A 23644-nucleotide genomic window follows, 5' to 3' on the forward strand; every position below is an offset into this window, starting at 1 on the left:
GTTTTTTTCTTTTTTTTTTACAGCCGTGTGTATCGTGTTTGCATTTTGTGTTTTGTGTTGAACTTATGTCCTTATGTGGTCTGCCCTGACTGTAAAACAAGTTTCCCATTTGGGACAATAAAGTTAAACTGAAACTGAAACTGAAACTGAACTGAAACTGAAACTCAGTTGTCACACGACATATTTCTTCTCCTGTCGTTTTGTTTGGCAGCGCTTTGGGAAATAAAAAATTCTCTCTGATACGGTCCCGTCCACAAACCAAACATCTGCCAAGAGCTGAGCATGCCCACTCATGTCTGTTGACTCATCAAGTTGTAAAGAAAAATGTCCACTTGACTTGATTTTCTCCAAAACGGCATCTTCAATATCCACAGACATGTCATTGATTCGCCTCCCTATTACAATAGGGACAACAGGACCTTTGCAATTTCTTTTGTAGCTTGAGGCCCTAGCATTTTGTTTACTATTGTTGTACATGCTAGCATAATTACAGTCTCTGCAATCCTGTGGGGCTTCTTTGCCGTCACAGCTACTATTTCAGCTACGGGGTAGCTAGCTTCCAGTGCTTTCTCAGAGACTTTTGCAGACTTCATCATTATTTGTTCTTGACAGCTATGTTGACTTCTCATTCAAACAAAATATTCAGCGTCCTTGTCAGCAAGTGATGGATGATTAGTGGTCAGGTGTCTTTTAAGTTTGCTCGGAACCATTGCTTGGTTTGACATTTTCATGCCACATATTAGGCACAAAGGAAGAAAAACGATATGTGCAGTCCATTACATACACTACAATCATGAAACAGTTGACAGAATTATGGAGTTTTCTAAAAAAAATCATTATGCAAATTAAAAATTTGTGATTTAGTGCATTTTTTTTTTTTCCTGACAGCAATGTTTTTCCATAGTTTGTTTGTGTCGAAGCTGCAAATGAAGAAATCATAAAATAGTGAATTATTTGAATGGAGTGTGACATGGAGGTGAGAAGTGTATGTATTGGTTTCATCTTTGACGTGATTGTTGTTTGTTCTTTTTTCAGATTGTCTATGTGATGCGGAACCCAAAGGACAACTGCACCAGAAAAGGATGGCAAACCATCCAGCAGTTGCTGACAAATGTCACTACAACTACAAATGTCAACCTCATGGTGGTGCTCGCGGAAAGTCAGTGGATCAGCAAAGTAAGTAGAATTCATCTTTTGTGAACCGTCAATGTTTCACCTGCTGGTGGCACTAGAGAAAAGGTTAGAGGAACAGTCCTGTGGACACCAATAATATCTGTGCAAAATTTTATGAAAACCTGTAGGTCCATCCAACAGTTATCAGGATATTTTATTTCTCCATGAATATGGAGAAAATGTTTCACCTGCTGGTGAAACATTCATAGTTAACACTTAATAACACTTAGTAAGACTGAGTAACACCCCTGTGTTACAAAGTAGTACAGAACATGTGAGGTGGTCTGTACATTTCAACAGACGTGAAGGTCAATTTTTTTCAATTGAGCAAAGAGACACGTCGTCTAATTCTGTGCAAGAAGCTTAGTTTGCTGTCAAGCCAAATTCTGACATATTTATATGACTCAACAAGAATCATCTAAGTGCTGTTCGAAGTTTTAACAGTAGGACAGTCAGACTCAGCGGTGCAGGTGGAGAATATCATGTACTTTGTCTTTTCTACATCTAAAACTACTCTGTGATTAAGGAGTGATAATTGGAAAGCAAAGCCTGGGTCATACAACATAGCATGAGCAAAAATGGACACAGAAGTATTGATTAGGAAGAATGATTTTATTTATATATAATGTAAACAGTGATGGACCAAGGATAGACCCCTGTGGTGACCCATTTCAGGTGGTAAGAGGGTTTGACTGAGTACCTTCAGCAGCAACACTTGCTGGCTGTATACTTAATTTCCCTGGTGTGGGAACAATAAAGTCTTATCTTATCTTATAAGGTGAGAGTGGAAGCATTTAAGCATAGCCATTTTTATCCAGGGAGGAGACCGTGTTATGAAAGAGTGAAACTGCAGTTTGCTGTGGCTGTGTTATGTTCAGTGAGTAGGTGAAGGTGCATAAACTGTTTAAGTTGCTGTTGTACAAGGAGCTCCGCTGTCTGTCCACGAGGTGGTGAAGAGGATGTTCAGGGTTATCCATGATGGATAACAGTCTGTCCAGTGTCCTCGTCTCCACCACTTCCTCAAATGTGTCTAGTTTGCAGAGGAAAGGAAGTTTAGATATTGTACAGTAGTTGTTAAGATCAAAGATGTCACTGCTTTTGTGTCAAGGGTCCTACTGAATGATTTTTCCATGAGCCTGGAATCATGCCTGTTTAAAGTTTGCAGTCAGTGGGGATGACGCACTGGGGACGTCCTCTGCTGGACAGACACAGTAAATGTCTGCTGGTGAATCTGCAGACTCACTGAAGATGAGAGGAGAGGAAATGGTGATTAAAAGCTTCAACCATTGATGATCTATCGTCCATATGACCAGATACTAGAACTCTTCAGAGACGGTATAATGTTCTAGAATTCAGTGGAACTTTCACAGCTGCACAGTGATGCAGATGTGTCTTTGTTGCCTAAAGGCTAACCAGTCCTTTATGGTGCCACTGGATCTGTTTTGGATGGCATAGGAGAGTTGTGGGGTGAAGCAAGGACAAGAACTTTTTGCACACAGTTGGCAGAATTTCATGCGCAGGCCAACGCAAGAACCAAGCCAACGGCCAATCACGTGCAACTTGAAGTTCGAAGTCCAGCTACTCTAACCAGGTTTCTCCTCTCTCATCCGACATTTCAATATTTCTCTCAGTTTTATGTGTGATTCAACAGCAACATGGAGCAGATCACTGACAAGCTCTGCAGATATAAAAACTACAACTTTCCCATCGGATTCACAACTGCGGAGTACATTGATTCACTCCAGAGCTTTGAAGTTCGAGATAGTGACATATTCCTCGTCACTTATCCAAAGTCAGGTCAGTGAGACAAACTCTTCCAGATCTCATTATTTGCATTTACAGTTTTGTCCTGGCTGGGAACAGATTTACTGATCAGGTATGATGTCTCATATCTTCAATTTTGTCCCTCCACAGGTACAATATGGACTCAGCAGATCATCATCTCCATCTGTGAGTTAGGTGGAGGTCTGAATGAATATCCAAACAACTTTGAACAGATGCCATGGCTGGAGTTCACGGAGGGTCGACCAGATTATGCTCTCAGACCTTCTCCTCGGCTCTTTGCCTCTCACCTCACCCCTGCTCTCATGCCTCCGGGACTGAAGGACAAGAAGGCAAAGGTCAGTATTTTATGGAAGCTCAATCCTGCCAGATAAATAAAGACTAAAAAATATATCAGGAAAGTTACAAACAATAAATCTGAATATATGAATATCTTGTGGTAAATCACAGTTATGAGTGGGGTTGCAAATAATTAATCTGTTGATTATTTTCTTGATGGATTGGAAATGTCCAAGGTAATGGCTAAAAGGTGCATTTTTTTGGTCAAGCAAACCCCCCAAAATATTCAATCCATGATTATGTAAGATGGGTCAAAGCAGCAAATCATCACAAATGAGATGCTGGAACAATCACGATGCTTTCGCCCCAAAAAACATCTACTTAGGCAATAGATCAATTACCAAAATAGCTCCACATTAATTTCCTGTCAATCAGTTCCTTTCATCCACGTGTCAAGGTGTCTCTCTAACCGAAGTTACTCTGGATGCACAGACCAGTGCCTTGCATGGGAGCTCCATTGCCATCAGTCTGCAAGTGTGTGGATGAATGTGAGGCACATAAAGCTCTTTGTCCGTTAAGGAAGAAAAAAGATATTCAATTCAATAGTCCTTTATTAGTCCCATGAGGGGAAATTCCAAGGAAATTTCAATATGTGCAGTCCATTCCATAAACTACAATTATGAAACAGTTATGGCAGTTAAATATTCTAAAAAATCATGATGCAAATTCAAAATTTGTGATTTAGTGCACCATTTGATTTCCCTGACAAGAATGTTTTCCATATTTTGTTTGTGTCTAAGCTACAAATGAGGGATCATAGTGAGTTATTTGAATGGAGTGTGGCATGGAGGTGAGAAGTGTATGTATTGGTTTCAGCTCTGGCCTGATTGTTGTTTGTTCTTTTTTCAGATTGTCTATGTGATGCGGAACCCAAAGGACAACATCGTCTCCTTGTACCACTTCCGTTGTGCTGCCGCTGAACTGGAGACGCCCAAGAGCTTTGAACACCATTATGAAGAGTATTTGAGGGGCAACGGTGAGTTACCACAGATTCTGGATTATAATGACCAATCCAGTGCTGAAATTACAAAAGACATCATTCTGTTATGCAGTTCTTGGATCATCCTGGTTTGACCACATCAGAGATTGGCATTCAGTGAAAGACCAGTACAACATCCTCTTCCTGACCTATGAGGACATGGTTTTGGTAAGATGTATTTTTCTTGCCTGTGGTTGTTCAGTGTTTTCAAGTAGCTTGACCTGGAAAATGTTGTGAGGACGGGAAAGGAGACATTGCAAATGTATTTAATACTATGAAATAAAAAGGCCACATGTACTTGGATATGAATTTCCAGTAAAACAGTTACAAGTTATTCATCAGTGTTTAAACTTGTTCTGTTGGACTTCTGTTTCTCTTTCAGGACCTGAAGACGGCTGTAACTAAGATCTGCACCTTCTTGGGGAAAAACCTGAGTGAAGCAGCCATTGAACAAGTTGTAGGAAAATCTACATTCAAGAACATGAAGACAGACCCAAAAGCCAACTATAAGTTTATACCAGAAACTCGGCTGAAAGGAGACTTCATGCGCAAAGGTAACTTGACTGTCGCACCTGTACAGAAATATGTGAACAGACATCAGATAGAGATCATGTTTTTTCATTACAGGTCAGATCGGTGACTGGAAGAACCACCTTACTGCAGCTCAGAGTGAAAGAGTTGATCAACTTCTTGAGGAGAAACTGGGTGATTTGTCTCTGAAGTTCATCTGGGAATAAGCAGAGCAGCCACACCGACCATGAGATGCTTACATGTTCTTATTCATTGACAGTGTGTGTGTCACTTACAACACACACAGTAGCTGCTAATGTGTAAACTGCACCAGAAAAATGACCCTATAAGACACTTTGTGACCCATGATCAGGACTTCTGTACAAGGACAAATGAGCACACATGATCAAGACCAGCAATAAACTCAGTTGACCAATCTGTTGTCTTTATTGACTGTCTTAACAAATCCATCTGTGTTTCGTTATATGTGATGAAGGCTGCTGTGGTCACTGGAGCCAACTCCACACTTAGTCCAAATCAGATCTTCTCTTGGCCATCTTTGGCTATTCTGAGAATTTTTGGTATAATCATGAACAATCATTAATGTTGGGGCATGGTCGCAGCCAAAAACAATTATGCTTTCAGAGTGAAACATCTAAGTGTTTTCTAAAGGCAACTGGATTTTGGAAAGCACTTAGAAGTACCATGACCTGGATGATTGAGTATCTTCACAGCCATATTTCAGATTGGAAATCAGCAGAATTTCAACGTTAAAGAAATGGTTTAATGAATTCCTTCTGTCACTGAAAGAAGCAGCTATGCCTATTTGACTCTTAGGCCCTGTTTACAGCTGGCATTAACACGCCTCTTGTGTGATCAAATCAAAAGTGGACAGCGCTAAATACAAGTGTCAGTGACCACCAAGACGTATTATGATGCCATAGCTCAAACCACTTGCTGAGGCCATCTGGGATGTCATGTGACCACATATCGGTTGCAGTGTGAACACTAACGTGTCCTTGACAAGGACGTAACAGGAAAATGCCTCATCAAAGCAGGATGTGATGTTTTTTTGGTTAAGGCATCAACACTGGAAAAAAAAAAGAATAACATTGTCCTGTCAGCTAGCTCTTGAAACATTTTTGTTTCCTTAACTGGCTGTTAGTGTTACAGCAGCCAGAGAAAGGCAGACACCGAGATTTTATTACAGTAATGTCAGCGTGCCACAGAATACTTCTCTCACAGTAGTCGGTGTCGTGGAATGTGAAGGCCAAATGCACAAACCACAATTAGGCCCAAAACACTCAAAAACAGCCGTCCAATTGTTTTCAGAGAAATCCTTTTTTTTTAATGAAATGCCCAATAAAGATAAAAATTGTAAAAATCCAATAAAGATAAAGGGTGTCGAATAAAAATAGAGGATGTCCAATAAAAATGAAAAAGAGTCAAATAGAATAAAAAGGTGTCCGATAAGAACAAACTCTGCGGGAGTCAGAAGTCCAATAAGAGTCCGATGAGAATAAAACTCTGCAGGAGTCAGAAGTCCGAGGAGCAAAAATACTTTATTGTGCACAACAAAGGGGAACACGCTCAGAAACACAAAAAGTGCAATCCTGACGAGCTCCGAAGTACAATGGTCAGTGCTCTATTTTTATACACTTTGGCTAGGTGTTTACCACGCCCTGTGGGCATCTTTTGTTTTTTGTGAGTTGCTTCTCATCTCACACCGTAAGGTCATCTCAGGGCAACTGCCCTGACCTTAAAATCCCCTATCTTTCCCAGATTTGCATTGTTACATCATAGGTGCATCCCAAGGAGGCAGTCCATTTATTTTTCTCTCTATTCTTCCCAAATTACATCATTATCTTTTGGTTTTTGTTTCATACTTAAAGTAAAAAGTTTACAACTTTATTGCAGGCACAGAGTGTATAACAGAAAGCATAAAAACAATACTTTGGTCATTAAGTGCACATAAAGTGATTATGAAGAACTTTCAATCCATCAGTGATTATAGTAAACACACAATTATAAAGAATACATGCTGTAAGGTTACTTCTGTACAGCGAGGTTATGTTAGGTCACACAGAGTAGCAGCTGCCCGAACACCTGCAAGGCCACGAAGGGGGGTTTCAAAATCTCAGGAGTAGCAGCTGCTCGAACACCTGCAAAGCCACGAAGGGGGGTTTCAAAATCTCGGACTACGAACACTGTCCTCAAAATCTCAGACCATGAGCATTCTCCTTCGGTCATATCCATGATCACTCCGCCTTCTGTCTCAGTGTATCACAGATTCATGCTCAATGTATCGGCTGTGGCCAGGTGTCATTCTGAGGGCAGTGCATCACAATAACACACTTCATCAGAGCTACTATAATATAAGGCTCAACAAATCTATCTTCTTCAGTCATTTGCTACCATTGATTATAACACTATATTCTATTTCTCCAGTGAATACATGACATCATCGCATATCTGTTAAAAAAATTTACACTACATCGGCCTGGTGGTGCAATCTGAGGTTCAAGTATCGGCCGAACCCTCCTTTCCAACACCTTGGAGTAGACTTTACCAGGGAGGCTGAGTAGTGTGATGCCACTGTAATTGGCACACACTCTCTGGTCCCCTTTTTTAAACAAGGGGACCACCACCCCAATTTGCCACTCCCTCGGCACTGTCTCAGACTTCCACACAATGTTGAAGAGACGTGTCATCCAAGACAGCCCCTCAACACCCAGAGCTTTCAGCATTTCTGGACGGATCTCATCAATCCCCGGGGCTTTGCCACTGCCCAGTTGTTTAACTACCTCAGTGACTTCCACCAGGGTAATTGATGATGATTCCCCATCAGCTTCTAGCTCTGCCTCTACAATAGAAGGCGTACTGGTCTGATGCAGGAGTTCCTCAAAGTGCTCCTTCCACCGCCTGACTACCTCCGTAGAGGTCAACAGTCTCCCATCCTTACTGTACGCAGCTTGGATGGTTCCTCATTTCCCCCTCCTGAGGTTCCAGACAGTTTTCCAGAAACACCTTGGTGCTGACCGAAAGTCCTTCTCCATGGCTGCTCCGAACTCCTCCCACACTCGCTGTTTTGCCTTCCTACGGCGGAAGCTGCTGCCCGTCGGGCCTGTCGGTATCTTGCAACTGCCTCTGGAGTCCTCCGTGATGACATATCCTGGAAGGACTTCTTCTTCAGTCGGACGGCTTCCCTGACCACTGGTGTCCACCACGGTGTTTGAGGGTTACCGCCCCTTGAGGCACCCAAGACCTTTAGACCACAGCTCTCCGCCGCAGCTTCAGCAATGGAAGCTTTGAACATCGCCCACTCAGGTTCGATGTCCCCAACCTCCACAGGGATGCCAGAAAAGCTCCGCTGAAGGTATGTAGTTGAAGTTCTTTCGGACAGGGGCCTCCTCCAGATGTTCCCAGTTCACCCGCACCACAAGCTTGGGTTCACCAGGTCTGTCTAAAGTCTTCCCCCACCCTCGAACTCAACTCACCACCAGATAGTGATCAGTTGACAACTCCGGATGGGTGAGTGGTTTCGATGCTCAACATGGGTGCACGTGTCTGTCTGTTTGGTTTTCTCTTTTTTTTGAGGCACTCACACACATTTGTCACAAAATGTTCTATGTCTCGTTGCATTTTGGGCCAAAAGAAACAGTCTCTTATTAGATTTAACGTTCATTCTGAGCCCAAGTGCCCCATTTTCTTGTGCAGCTCATTCAAAATGAGTGGTTGATACACATGTGGGAGCACAAGCTGACTTTTTGTTTGAGTCTTCCGGTGCATGGTGTCATCTGCCCTGATCTCTAGCCTGCCCCACTCCCTGACTAGAGCATTAAACTCAAGACCCTCATTCTTCAGTTCTTGTACAGTGGGTCTTTTATTCCTCAATTTGTGGTCATACATTTTGTTTATCAAAGGATCTTGTTCTTGATCTTGTATTGTTCTGTCACTGTCTAATTTAAAAACTCTTCTTAAAACACACCTTTTTTTCTTTGGCTTTTCACACCACTTAGGTTGTTGATTTTATGTGCACAGAGATTTTATCATTTTATCTTCTTATCTTTTTTAATCTTTTTATTTATTATGTTTTATGTGTTTATTTTACTGTATAGCACTTTGGAAACCTTTGTGTTTATTTAAAATTGTGCTTTATAAATAAAATGGATTGGATTGGATAAGAGTTCATCTATTGCTCTGATAATGCTATTGGGTAGGTGCTTAGCTCGCCATTTGTCATTTATTACAGTTGCCTGAGTGCCTGTATCCCACAGTGCTATCACTGGTACATTATCATAAGTGCATTTCACCATCTTAAATTTCCCTTTTAATTTGATAAGTCTTTTACCTTGTTTTGCTGAGAGGTAGTCAACCTTACATGTCTCTGGTAATTTGTTTTTTGTGCTTCCTCCTCTAAGTGTTGTTCAACTAGCCTAACTGCTTTACACAGAGTTTTGTGCTCCTGCCAGTGTTCCTTCTGACATCATTTGAAGCAATATACTATGGTTGTACAACCTGCATATGTCTGGAGCTTCCTGTCGGTGCCCTCTTCCTGTAGACAGTCGTGGCAGTGCCGGAACCCTGACAGTTGTTGCTGGGTCACTGCTGGTCCCTTGGCAGCTACCCACTGAAGTTTCCCTGCACCTGACGCAGAGCTCTGCACCCTCTGGAGACGTGACCTGGCTGACCACACCTGAAGCAGTGACTGCAGCTTCCTCCCTCTCCTTTGTCCTGGCAGGCCCTGCAGCCTCTTTTCCAAGTGCCTTTGTTCTCTGCCATTTACTTGGAGATCTGCGGCTTGCTAGTGCTCATGGAAGCAAGCACCATCTGTTTCATTTCAGCTACCTCTGTCGAAGCTCTCTTACCAGGGTGTGCATCTCAGGCTCCGGTGGGGAGTGAGCTACCTTTGTCTTTCCCTCCGAGGGCTCTTTGGTGTTCCTCGTCGGCTGTGTGATCTGAGTTGAAGAGGAGTTACGTGAACTGTCCCAAGTATCTATAGTTGTCTGCAATTCATTCACTCTGGGTGTCTTGGTGCTGTTCCTCTTTAGCTTATTGAGCCTCTCAGCTTTGAGATTAGCTGCTTTGTTTAGTTTTCGATCAGAGTTTCATCTGTCACATCTGAGTTATCAAGGAAGGGTTTGATCTGAAATTTGATATTGTCATTGAGCAGCCCTGTACCAACTGACCTCAGAAACTTCTTCTTGACTAGGTCTGCATTTTAGAGCTCCCCTGACTCGCTCTCCTTAGATGCAAAAAGGAGTCTGTCTTTTAGTTCAATAGCTCTGAACAAATAATCTTGTGCTGACTCTTTTGGCTCCTAGGAAAGGCTGATCAGCTTTTGGTCTGATGTGTTGTCTTCTTTATAATGTCCCTTCAGTATTGTTTTTAGCTGAGGCTGGGTCAAATCAGTCTTTACCTGGAGCATGTCACGCAGCTTTAGGCCTGGGCTGATGGCCCTTATCACAGCCTCAATGACTTCTGACTCACCATGGCCCTTGTGGAGCCCATTCTCTATCTGGTGTATAAGATTGGTGAATGACAACTTGTCGCACTGCCCCCCTTCACCAATTTGACCACTGATGCGGAACTCCCTGTGGATGGTCACTTCTGGCACCTTGGCTGGCGAAATGTTCTGAAAGGAGTTTCCTTTAGGACTATCAGATATGTCCAACTTTTCACTAAGCATTTTTACTTCCTCTTCTAGAGCTTCGCAGAACTGTTGTAACTCAAGGTATTTCTCTTTTATCTCGGTTCGCTGGTGAAGCTCCAGCTCTCCACCCTCCTGGCACCCTGCCATGCCTTCCATGAAAATCAATAGTTCCCGAACCATATGAATTGCTTCCTCTGTCTCAGCGTTTTCTTTAATATCGTCTAACTTCTTTGTTGCCATTTTAATGAGCATTCTTTGGCTTTTATTAGCATCAGCCTCATCCTCTTCAATGCAATTCAGGTATTTACATATCTCAATTTTTCTGTCCCAATGTCGCTGGCAGAGCGTGGTGCTGACCTGATCTAGAAGAATCTCCAAATCCATTGGATTGATGAATGTTTCATTTTTTTCAGGTTTGTCTCAGGACAAAAGTCCGTTTGCCGTTGTACGTCGATGATGGCTATTGCGTCCTCATGTATAACTTTTCTCCTGGCTGGCTCGCTAAATTGTTGCAGCAGCCAGAGACAGGCAGACACCGGGACTTAAGTGCCACGAGATTTTATTACCGTAACGTCAGCGTGCCACAGAATGCTTCTCTCACAGTCGGCCTGCTCTGCACGTGTCCTCTGCTGCTGGAGAAAACTAGTGCTTTTTCTGCTGCTCTGCTGCAGTAAACCAGTGTAACCCACTGCCTCTGCTTGCCTGCTGTCAGACTCTCTGCACCTCCCCCTGGACTCTGTGTTGTGATTTGTTTTGTGTTGGTAGTGGAGTGTTGTGCGGAGAGAAGGAGGCACCGGATGCAGGATTCGGGATTGTGATTCAAGGCCTTGGCTGCATTTTATTTCACAGTATCACTCCTCATCTCTGCTGTCTGTTTTCACAGTGGCTGCTGGCATCATCACCTTGCGGAGCAAGTGAAAATAAACTTTTTTTTTAGAAATAAATATTTTACCCAAAGAAATAATATATCTCTTATTCAACAAAAATAAACAACATAACAAAAAACATATATCACATGAAAATAATCATTGTCTAATTAAATTATATACAGCCGTCAGAAAGGCATATATCACAAACATAACATTACATTCTCAACTCAAGTACTAAGCAAACAAAAAAAAGAATGCTCCGTCCTGTCCTAATGACAGAGTCAATTGTCTACTCATATAGAGCATGCTAACCACGCTCATAGCCGCACCTCACTAAACTCGTCAAATGGTTAAATACACGGTTAATTATCAATCAAATGGCAGACTTTCGCCTAACATGTAAATAAACAGTACACATGAACCAGTGAACAGAATGGGTGGTTTTAGCGCTGATATTTAACATAATGCAGGACGCTGCTACAGTGACAGACAAGAAAAAGAAAACCTTCTTCTCCGATTCTTTTTGTCCCAGGTGCTTGCCATATGCTCACGAGCGCCACCTGGCAACGAGAACTGTGCAGAGCATTACCAGACTACTAAAACATATTAAAACAAATACAATGTCACGCTTAACAAATAACTATCTTAGAAATCAGATTTGTTGAACAGAATGAAATTAAATGCAACTATAACCCAAACAAATATAAACAATAAATGCTTCGAAACAGTGAACAATGTGTCACTTTAGCTGTGTCAAACAATCATGGCAACATGTAATAACTGCACAGGTTCTGTTGACCATCCAGCAGAAGTGATGTAGGCAGTAATGAATTCTGAATGTGAGTGTTCAGCTGGAGATGCATGATAGACACTGTGTGTCTCAGCTGTCCACTTCTGATCACATCACACAAGACGCATGCTAATGCCAGGTATAAACAGGGCCTCTGACACATGAAAGTGCTGAGAACATTTGGGCCTCTCTATATAAAGTATAATAAAAATTGAAATAGACTAAGATAACACTCAACAACAAAACAAGTTTTGAAGTCCAAGCAGACAAATTATCAACCTGCCAGAATGTTTCCAAGTGGTGTTAATGTTGGTGCCGCTGTCACAAAGACAAGCAGTTCACTTTCCATATTCCTCAGAGCAGCAACTACCAACAACACAGAGTACGCTCCAGTCGTTTCCAGATTTCTGTGAACAAACAATCAATGACACTTTGGAAATAAAAGAAGAAAGCAGTATGTTCACTGAAGAGATAAAGTGAAATTCTCCTAATTTTATATGGAGTAATAACAATTTGAGTAATGCGTCACACAGACAGGTTATTCCAGAAGAGGTTGTTATTGGGATAGAGAGGGGAGTAGAAGAAAACATGAGAAAAACTGTGGGTTCATTCTTTCATTCAGTCTACAATGGAGACATGAAAGTAGCTGGAAATGGTGCCAGCTGGACTGGATCCCCAGGCAGCCTTCATTTTCTTGGCTTTCTGTACATTCATGTTTCCATTTGTTTAACACCTTTTAAACCGTCCTTACCCCACATGCATGCTATTCTTTTTTCAGCTGATTCATTATTATGTGAATTTCACAATGTATAAAGCCGCCAGGAAACCAAAGTACAACACAAGTAATGCACTTGGCTATACAAATTTATCACTATCTGTTACAACCAATCATTAGCAATTCAAAGTCCAGAGTGCAGCTCCTCTTCCTGGTTTTTTGCTCCTCTCTCTCTATTTAAACATTTCCCTCAGTTTTCTGTGGGATTCAGCAGCAACATGGAGCAGATCACCGACAAGCTCTTCAGATATAAAAACTACAACTTTATCACTGGAAACACAACTGCAGAGTACATTGATTCACTCCAGAGCTTTGAAGTTCGAGATAGTGACATATTCCTCGTCACTTATCCAAAGTCAGGTCAGTGAGACAAACTCTTCCAGATCTCATTATTTGCATTTACAGTTTTGTCCTGGCTGGGAACAGATTAACTGATCAGGTATGATGTCACATATCTTCAATTTTGTCCTCCCCACAGGCACAATATGGGCTCAGCAGATCATCATCTCCATCTGTGAGTTAGGTGGAGGTCTGAATGAATATCCAAACAACTTTGAACAGATGCCATGGCTGGAGTACACGGAGGGTCGAGATTACGCTGGAAGACCTTCTCCTCGCCTCTTTGTCTCTCACCTTATCCCTGCTCTGATGCCTCTGGGACTGAAGGACAAGAAGGCAAAGGTCAGTATTTTATGGAAGCTCAATCATTATGATTGATTATCAAAATCATTATGCAAATTAAAAATTTGTGATTTAGTGCACCATTTGTTGCCCTGACAGGAATGTTTTTCCGTATTTTGTTTGAGTCTAAGCTGCAAATGAAGAGATCATAAAATTAAGATACTGGCACAGCAGGTAGTGCACGTGCCTCACAGCAAGAAGGTCACAGGTTCGATTCCCGGGTCGGGCCTTTTTTGTGTGAAGTTTGCATGTTCTTCCCGTGCATGCATGGGTTCTCTCCGGGCACTCCGGCTTCCTCCCACAGACCAAAAACATGCTCATTAGGTTGATTGGTGACTCTAAATTGCCCCTAGATGCGAGTGTGAGTGTGAATGGTTGTGTGTATGTGCCCTGCGATCGGCTGGCGACCGGTCCAGGGTGAACCCCGCCTCTTGCCTGTTGACAGCCGAGATAGGCTCCGCCCCCCCCCCCCCCCCCCCCCCCCACGACCCTGACAGGGATAAACGGCATAGAAAATGGATGGATGGATGGATAAAGATTGTGAATTATTTGAATGGAGTTTGGCATGGAGGTGAGAAGTGTATGTATTGGTTTCAGCTCTGGCCTGATTGTTGTTTGTTCTATTTTCAGATTGTCTATGTGATGCGGAACCCAAAGGACAACATCGTCTCCTTTTACCACTTCAGTCATGCTGCCACTGAACTGGATACGCCCAAGAGCTTTGAACACCATTATGAAGAGTATTTGAGGGGCAACGGTGAGTTACCTCAGATTCTGGATTATAATGACCAATCCAGTGCTGAAATTACAAAAGACATCATTCTGTTATGCAGTTCTTGGATCATCCTGGTTTGACCACATCAGAGATTGGCATTCAGTGAAAGACCAGTACAACATCCTCTTCCTGACCTATGAGGACATGGTTTTGGTAAGATGCATTTTTCTTGCCTGTGGTTGTTCAGTGTTTTCATGTTGCTTGATCTTTGAAATGGTGTGTGAACAGGAAGGGAGACATTACAAATGTATTTAATACTATGAAATAAAAAGGCAACATGTACTTGAATATTAATTTCCAATAAAAGTAATTTAGAATAAAAGTGTTTAAATTTGTTCTGTTTGGTTTCTCTTTCTCCTTTAGGACCTGAAGACGGCTGTAACTAAGATCTGCACCTTCTTGGGGAAAAACCTGAGTGAAGCAGACATTGAACAAGTTGTAGAAAAATCGACATTCAAGAACATGAAGAAAGACCCAAAAGCCAACTATGAGTTTATACCAGAAACTCGGTTGAAAGGAGACTTCATGCGCAAAGGTAATGTAACTGTAGCACCTGTACAGAAACATGTGAACAGCCATCAGCTAGAGCTCATGTTTTTTCATTACAGGTCAGATCGGTGACTGGAAGAACCACCTTACTGCAGCTCAGAGTGAAAGAGTTGACAAGCTCCTTGAGGAGAAACTGGGTGATTTGTCTCTGAAGTTCATCTGGGAATAAGCAGAGCAGCCACACCGACCATGAGATGCTTACATGTTCTTATTCATTGACAGTGTGTGTGTCTCACTTACAACATACACAGTAGCTGCTAATGTGTAAACTGCACCAGAAAAGGACTCTTTAACACACTTTCTGACCCATGATTGGATTTCTGTACAATAAATATGAACAAACATGAACAAGAACAGCAATAAACTCAGTTGGCCAATCTGTTGTTGTTATTGAATGTCTAAAGGAATTAAACCAGATGATGGCTCTACATTAGAAGTGAGGATATCAGAAAAGTGATTACATTTCATCCTGAATCTGCACCAAATTTCATGGCAATCCATCCAACAGTTGCTGACAAATGTCACTAAAACTACAAATGTCAACCTCTTGTTGGTGCTCATGGACAAGTCAGTGGATCAGCAAAGTAAGTAGAATTCATCCTTTGTGAACCACCAATGTTTCACCTGCTGGTGGCACTAGAGAAAAGGTCAGAGGAACAGTCCTGTGGACACCAATAATATCTGTACAAAATGTTAGGAAAACCTGTAGGTCCATCCAACAGTTATCAGGATATTTCACAAAAAAAGTGAAATTTTTGAGCTGCAGGTGGGGTGACAGAGACAGACCATGAATATCTGTTTTATACTGTCAACCTGCTGGTGAGACAACAGGATCCATCTTCTGTGGACCATGAATGTGCAGAAAATGTTTCATCTGTGAAACATTTGTGGTTACACGTGGTTAACACTTAGCAATCTTTAGTAAGACTGAGTAACACTGCCGTGTTACTAAGTAGCACAGGACACACGAGGTGGTCTGGAAGTTCCAGCAGACATGAAGGTCGACTTCATTATTGTTTTACAGTTGAGTGAAGAGAGACATTCTTGAATTCTGTGCAAGAAGCTTAGTTTGACATTTGGGGTAAATGTTGAACATCAATCTTGAAAGATAATCTGCTGTCAAGCCAAATTCCGACATATTTATACCACGCAACAAGAATAATCTGGATGCTGTTTGAAATTTTAACAGGAGGACAGTCAGACTCAGTGGTGCAGGTGGAGAATACCATGTACTTCGTCTTTTCTACATCTAAAACTAGTCTGTGATTAAGGAGTGATAATTGGAAAGCAAAGCCTGGGTCATACAACATAGTGTCGGCAAAAATGGACACAGAAGTATTGATTAGGAAGAATGATTTTATTTATATATAATGTAAACAGTGATGGACCAAGGATAGACCCCTGTGGTGACCCATTTCAGGTGGTAAGAGGGTTTGACTGAGTACCTTCAGCAGCAACTGTCTGATTTTTCTCTATATTTTATCTTGACCCTTCTGTGCCACTGTTTTTGCTTTATTGTAACACTTGCTGGCTGTATACTTAATTTCCCTGGTGTGGGAACAATAAAGTCTAATCTCATCTTATAAGGTGAGAGTGGAAGCATTTAAGCATAGCCATTTTTATCCAGGGAGGAGACCGTGTTATGAAAGAGTGAAACTGCAGTTTGCTGTGGCTGTGTTATGTTCAGTGAGTCGGTGAAGGTGCATAGTTAGAAATTGACCAATGATTGTCAGATTGTTGCCAAGAAAGACTTTAGACTTTAGATTTTAGACTGCTTCTTTATTGATCCTAATTTGGGGAACTATTTTGTTTTGTTGTAGAAGATTAACGGCAGTGAATTTAACTGAATATATAGTTATATAATATGTTTTATAATGTATAATACATATTATGTAATATTATAATAATTTTAATAAAAAGAGTATTTACAGTAAAACATTGTGCAGTTTCAGATGATAAATAAATGTAAACAGTAGACCGTATGTGCAGTATTGCAGTCGTGCAGATAATATGTAAAATATTGGGGTTTGTGAGGTTGGTGGATTAACTGTTTAAGTTGCTGTTGGACAAGGAGCTCCGCTGTCTGTCCACGAGGTGATGTCTCATAACTTCAATTATGTCCCCCCACAGGCACAATATGGACTCAGCAGATCATCATCTCCATCTGTGAGTTAAGTGGAGGTCTGAAAGAATATCCAAACAACATGGAGCAGATGCCAGCGCTGGAGTGCAGGCAGGGTCGAGAAGATGACGCTCTCAGACCTTCTCCTCGGCTCTTTGTCTCTCACCTCACCCCTGCTCTCATGCCTCTGGGACTGAAGGACAAGAAGGCAAAGGTCAGTATTTTATGGAAGCTCAATCATGCCAGATAAATAAAAGATTAAATAATGTGTTTAGACGGTTATAAAAAAGATATCTGAAAATACATAGGAGGAAATAAGTATTCAGCACATCAACATTTTTTGCATTAAGCATTTTTCCAGTGCAGCTATTCACATGAAACAGTGAATTATTCGGATGCAGTTTGGCATGGAGGAGAGATTTGTATGTATTGGTTTCAACTCTGAGCTGATTGCTGTTTATTCTCATGACAGATTATCTATGTGATGCGGAACCCAAAGGACAACATCGTCTCCTATTACCACTTCAGTCATGTCTGCAGGGATCTGGACATGCCCAAGAGCTTTGAGCACTATCTTGAGGAGTATTTGAATGGCAACAGTGAGGAACTCCAAAATCAGAATGCTGATTTTTACTGATACTACCTGCAGATACAATGATGAATACATGAATGACATGACATGAAATTATGGGTTACATTATTCTGTTATACAGTTTTCTTCCTGGTTTGACCACATCAAAGACTGGCATTTAGCCAAAGGCCAGTACAACATCCTCTACCTGACCTATGAGGACATGATTTTGGTAAGATGTGTCGTTTTGTCTGTCGCTTGTTTTCATGTAACTTGAAGAACTGAGCACAGACATTACGAATCTGTGAATACTGTGAACTAAAAAGGGACACATTCTTGTGCAAGTTGTATATTTTCTGTGCAATAACACTATTTATGATCCATATTGGCAACAATATTTTTTTATGCTGTACATATTGTGCATTTACATGGACTCGTGAAATTCTACGTCCTTTCTATGCAACATAGAACATTGGTAGTTTTCTATTTTTATGACATTTTACGGAGCCCCTAAAGTGCCACCATGAAAAAAAAAAGACTATTATTGTGCGCACAAGATACTAAAACGTGTGCTCGAGATACATTTATTTTCCACGCTTTGACTTGTCCATATATATGGCTGTCTGTAGTGACCACTTCAGATGTTCACAGTCACAAACGCACTCAATATGCACTGAGCTACCGTCATGCAGATAGGTTGTTTGCATATCTAGTTGTCCCTTTCCAGAATGATTTACACTTGCAATATAATCAAATTAACCTACCAATACTTGAAGTAGGTGTACTTGTAGGTGTAGTACTTCGACACTTCAACGGAGCCCGGCTGTCTCTTGTGTTGCTGCCTGTCTGAATGAATGAATTAAATCAACTGTAACTAAGATCTGCACCTTCTTGGGGAAAAACCTGAGTGAAGCAGCCATTGAATAAGTTGTAGAAAAATCTACATTCAAGAACATGAAGACAGACCCAAAACCAACTATGAGCTGATACTAGAAGGGACACTGAAGACAGAGTTAATGCACAAAGGTAATGTAACTGTAGCACCTGTACAGAAACTGGTGAACAGACATCAGATAGAGTTCATGTTTTTTCATTACAGGTCAGATCGGTGACTGGAAGAACCACCTTACTGCAGCTCAGAGTGAAAGAGTTGACAAGCTCCTTGAGGAGAAACTGGGTGATTTGTCTCTGAAGTTCATCTGGGAATAAGCAGAGCAGCCACACCGACCATGAGATGCTTACTTGTTCGTATTCATTGACAGTGTGTGTGTCTCACTTACAACATACACAGTAGCTGCTAATGTGTAAACTGCACCAGAAAAGGACCCTTTAACACACTCTCTGACCCATTATTTTACTTCAGTACATGTATGATGAAATATGAACACACATGTACAAGAACAGCAATGAACTCAGTTGGCCAATCTGTTTTCTTTATTGAATGTCAAAGGAATTAATTGTGCTTCTTTAAATGTGGGAAGGCTGCTGTTGGGGTGACAGAGACAGACCATGAATATCTGTCTTATACTGTCAACCTGCTGGTGAGACAACAGGATCCATCTTCTGTGGACCATGAATGTGCAGAAAATGTTTCATCTGTGAAACATTTGTGGTTACACGTGGTTAACACTTAGCAATCTTTAGTAAGACTGAGTAACACTGCCGTGTTACTAAGTAGCACAGGACACACGAGGTGGTCTGGAAGTTCCAGCAGACATGAAGGTCGACTTCATTATTGTTTTACAGTTGAGTGAAGAGAGACATTCTTGAATTCTGTGCAAGAAGCTTAGTTTGACATTTGGGGTAAATGTTGAACATCAATCTTGAAAGATAATCTGCTGTCAAGCCAAATTCCGACATATTTATACCACGCAACAAGAATAATCTGGATGCTGTTTGAAATTTTAACAGGAGGACAGTCAGACTCAGTGGTGCAGGTGGAGAATACCATGTACTTCGTCTTTTCTACATCTAAAACTAGTCTGTGATTAAGGAGTGATAATTGGAAAGCAAAGCCTGGGTCATACAACATAGTGTCGGCAAAAATGGACACAGAAGTATTGATTAGGAAGAATGATTTTATTTATATATAATGTAAACAGTGATGGACCAAGGATAGACCCCTGTGGTGACCCATTTCAGGTGGTAAGAGGGTTTGACTGAGTACCTTCAGCAGCAACTGTCTGATTTTTCTCTATATTTTATCTTGACCCTTCTGTGCCACTGTTTTTGCTTTATTGTAACACTTGCTGGCTGTATACTTAATTTCCCTGGTGTGGGAACAATAAAGTCTAATCTCATCTTATAAGGTGAGAGTGGAAGCATTTAAGCATAGCCATTTTTATCCAGGGAGGAGACCGTGTTATCAAAGAGTGAAACTGCAGTTTGCTGTGGCTGTGTTATGTTCAGTGAGTCGGTGAAGGTGCATAGTTAGAAATTGACCAATGATTGTCAGATTGTTGCCAAGAAAGACTTTAGACTTTAGATTTTAGACTGCTTCTTTATTGATCCTAATTTGGGGAACTATTTTGTTTTGTTGTAGAAGATTAACGGCAGTGAATTTAACTGAATATATAGTTATATAATATGTTTTATAATGTATAATACATATTATGTAATATTATAATAATTTTAATAAAAAGAGTATTTACAGTAAAACATTGTGCAGTTTCAGATGATAAATAAATGTAAACAGTAGACCGTATGTGCAGTATTGCAGTCGTGCAGATAATATGTAAAATATTGGGGTTTGTGAGGTTGGTGGATTAACTGTTTAAGTTGCTGTTGGACAAGGAGCTCCGCTGTCTGTCCACGAGGTGATGTCTCATAACTTCAATTATGTCCCCCCACAGGCACAATATGGACTCAGCAGATCATCATCTCCATCTGTGAGTTAAGTGGAGGTCTGAAAGAATATCCAAACAACATGGAGCAGATGCCAGCGCTGGAGTGCAGGCAGGGTCGAGAAGATGACGCTCTCAGACCTTCTCCTCGGCTCTTTGTCTCTCACCTCACCCCTGCTCTCATGCCTCTGGGACTGAAGGACAAGAAGGCAAAGGTCAGTATTTTATGGAAGCTCAATCATGCCAGATAAATAAAAGATTAAATAATGTGTTTAGACGGTTATAAAAAAGATATCTGAAAATACATAGGAGGAAATAAGTATTCAGCACATCAACATTTTTTGCATTAAGCATTTTTCCAGTGCAGCTATTCACATGAAACAGTGAATTATTCGGATGCAGTTTGGCATGGAGGAGAGATTTGTATGTATTGGTTTCAACTCTGAGCTGATTGCTGTTTATTCTCATGACAGATTATCTATGTGATGCGGAACCCAAAGGACAACATCGTCTCCTATTACCACTTCAGTCATGTCTGCAGGGATCTGGACACGCCCAAGAGCTTTGAGCACTATCTTGAGGAGTATTTGAATGGCAACAGTGAGGAACTCCAAAATCAGAATGCTGATTTTTACTGATACTACCTGCAGATACAATGATGAATACATGAATGACATGACATGAAATTATGGGTTACATTATTCTGTTATACAGTTTTCTTCCTGGTTTGACCACATCAAAGACTGGCATTTAGCCAAAGGCCAGTACAACATCCTCTACCTGACCTATGAGGACATGATTTTGGTAAGATGTGTCGTTTTGTCTGTCGCTTGTTTTCATGTAACTTGAAGAACTGAGCACAGACATTACGAATCTGTGAATACTGTGAACTAAAAAGGGACACATTCTTGTGCAAGTTGTATATTTTCTGTGCAATAACACTATTTATGATCCATATTGGCAACAATATTTTTTTATGCTGTACATATTGTGCATTTACATGGACTCGTGAAATTCTACGTCCTTTCTATGCAACATAGAACATTGGTAGTTTTCTATTTTTATGACATTTTACGGAGCCCCTAAAGTGCCACCATGAAAAAAAAAAGACTATTATTGTGCGCACAAGATACTAAAACGTGTGCTCGAGATACATTTATTTTCCACGCTTTTCCACTGAGCTACCGTCATGCAGATAGGTTGTTTGCATATCTAGTTGTCCCTTTCCAGAATGATTTACACTTGCAATATAATCAAATTAACCTACCAATACTTGAAGTAGGTGTACTTGTAGGTGTAGTACTTCGACACTTCAACGGAGCCCGGCTGTCTCTTGTGTTGCTGCCTGTCTGAATGAATGAATTAAATCAACTGTAACTAAGATCTGCACCTTCTTGGGGAAAAACCTGAGTGAAGCAGCCATTGAATAAGTTGTAGAAAAATCTACATTCAAGAACATGAAGACAGACCCAAAACCAACTATGAGCTGATACTAGAAGGGACACTGAAGACAGAGTTAATGCACAAAGGTAATGTAACTGTAGCACCTGTACAGAAACTGGTGAACAGACATCAGATAGAGTTCATGTTTTTTCATTACAGGTCAGATCGGTGACTGGAAGAACCACCTTACTGCAGCTCAGAGTGAAAGAGTTGACAAGCTCCTTGAGGAGAAACTGGGTGATTTGTCTCTGAAGTTCATCTGGGAATAAGCAGAGCAGCCACACCGACCATGAGATGCTTACTTGTTCGTATTCATTGACAGTGTGTGTGTCTCACTTACAACACACACAGTAGCTGCTAATGTGTAAACTGCACCAGAAAAGGACCCTTTAACACACTCTCTGACCCATTATTTTACTTCAGTACATGTATGATGAAATATGAACACACATGTACAAGAACAGCAATGAACTCAGTTGGCCAATCTGTTTTCTTTATTGAATGTCAAAGGAATTAATTGTGCTTCTTTAAATGTGGGAAGGCTGCTGTTGACACTGGAGCTGACGCCACATTTAGATCCAATCATATCTTCTCTGGGCAATCTTTTGCTATTCTGAGAATTTTTGGTATCATCATGAACAGTCATTAATGTTGGGGCATGGTCACAGCCAAAAACAATTATGCTTTCAGAGTGGAACATGTAAGTGCTTTCTGAAGGCAACTGGACTTTGGAAAGCACTTAGAAGTACCATGACCTGGATGAATGAGTATCTTCACAGACATATTTCAGATTGGAAATCAGCAGATTTTTCACGTTAAAGAAATGGTTTAATGAATTCAGTCTGTCACTGAAAGAAGCAGCTATGCTCATTTGACTTTGAGGCCCTGTTTACAGCTGGCATTAACACGCCTCTTGGGTGATCAGATCAAAAGTGGACAGCGCTAAATACGAGTGTCATTGACTTCCAGGACGGACTGACCATCTGGCATACTAGGCATTTTCCCGGTGGGCGGTGTACTATCTGGGCCGATCGTCGGCCACTTTTTTTATTTTAAATATTGGTCTGACCAGCCCATAATACCAGACAGTCGATCAGCGGCCCAATTAACATTGGGCTGGCCCAATCACATCGTTAAACACCAACCCCTTTTGCTTTGGTCTAGCCGTCATAATGCATTCAGCACAAGAACAAAAAACAAAAACAAAAAAGAGTTTGTCGATAACCACCAACCGGCCCCTGACACATGCTGGTCTGCGGCCCAAAGGTTATTTTCTTCACTGACACGTGATGGGGCTCATCTCGCCCAATCATATCATGAAACACTTCCCCTCTTTTACGTCGGTAACGTTATCTGTTAGGATCTTCAAAAATGGAGAGAAAACGAAAAGGAGGTGCAAAGAAACTGCGAGACAAGAAGAAGCTGACTCTTCAAGCCAACGTTGCCAAATGCACAAAATTTCTGATATATTTGCCACGGCAGGGCCTTCATCAGCTCCAGTGGCTGATGACAGTGGTGGTAGCGACATTGAACAGGGACATGCAGTGAAACCTGTGGTAAGCTGGACTTGTTTCCTCCTTTCTGACAGGATTCAGACACTCCGACGCTGACTAGTCTCTCTCTCACTCCCCCCCCCCCCCCCCCAACACACACACACACACACACACACACACGTGTGTGGAGTCCTACAGGGGATGACATCACTTGCATCCCCTTTCCTTGGTAAGTTCACAGTTGATGTAATGCAAACAACACAGATGATCCTCTCATCCTCTTTCTATCTGTCACAC

At 41.3% G+C, this 23644-nt stretch overlaps 2 protein-coding genes and 2 pseudogenes across 2 annotated transcripts; all 4 read left to right on the plus strand.

Moving 5' to 3' along the window:
• The first annotated feature begins 2828 nt into the window (after nucleotides 1-2828).
• Nucleotides 2829-5010, plus strand: LOC139343898 (amine sulfotransferase-like). Its single transcript, XM_070981739.1, has 6 exons — nucleotides 2829-2970; nucleotides 3088-3293; nucleotides 4144-4270; nucleotides 4347-4441; nucleotides 4656-4827; nucleotides 4901-5010. The coding sequence occupies exons 1-6, from the start codon at nucleotides 2829-2831 to the stop codon at nucleotides 5008-5010; spliced, it is 852 nt and encodes a 283-aa protein (XP_070837840.1).
• Nucleotides 5011-13088: 8078 nt separating this feature from the next.
• LOC139343683 (amine sulfotransferase-like) lies at nucleotides 13089-15044 on the plus strand. The gene is made up of 6 exons (XM_070981440.1): nucleotides 13089-13230; nucleotides 13349-13551; nucleotides 14182-14308; nucleotides 14385-14479; nucleotides 14690-14866; nucleotides 14940-15044. Exons 1-6 carry the CDS (start codon nucleotides 13089-13091, stop codon nucleotides 15042-15044), a joined length of 849 nt encoding a protein of 282 aa, XP_070837541.1.
• A 390-nt stretch (nucleotides 15045-15434) lies between these two features.
• On the plus strand, nucleotides 15435-18777 carry LOC139343740 (amine sulfotransferase-like; annotated as a pseudogene).
• A 1192-nt stretch (nucleotides 18778-19969) lies between these two features.
• LOC139343741 (amine sulfotransferase-like) lies at nucleotides 19970-22123 on the plus strand (annotated as a pseudogene).
• Nucleotides 22124-23644: the final 1521 nt, after the last annotated feature.

This window comes from Chaetodon trifascialis, chromosome 15 (assembly GCF_039877785.1).
Source record: "Chaetodon trifascialis isolate fChaTrf1 chromosome 15, fChaTrf1.hap1, whole genome shotgun sequence".
Lineage (NCBI taxonomy): Eukaryota > Metazoa > Chordata > Actinopteri > Chaetodontiformes > Chaetodontidae > Chaetodon > Chaetodon trifascialis.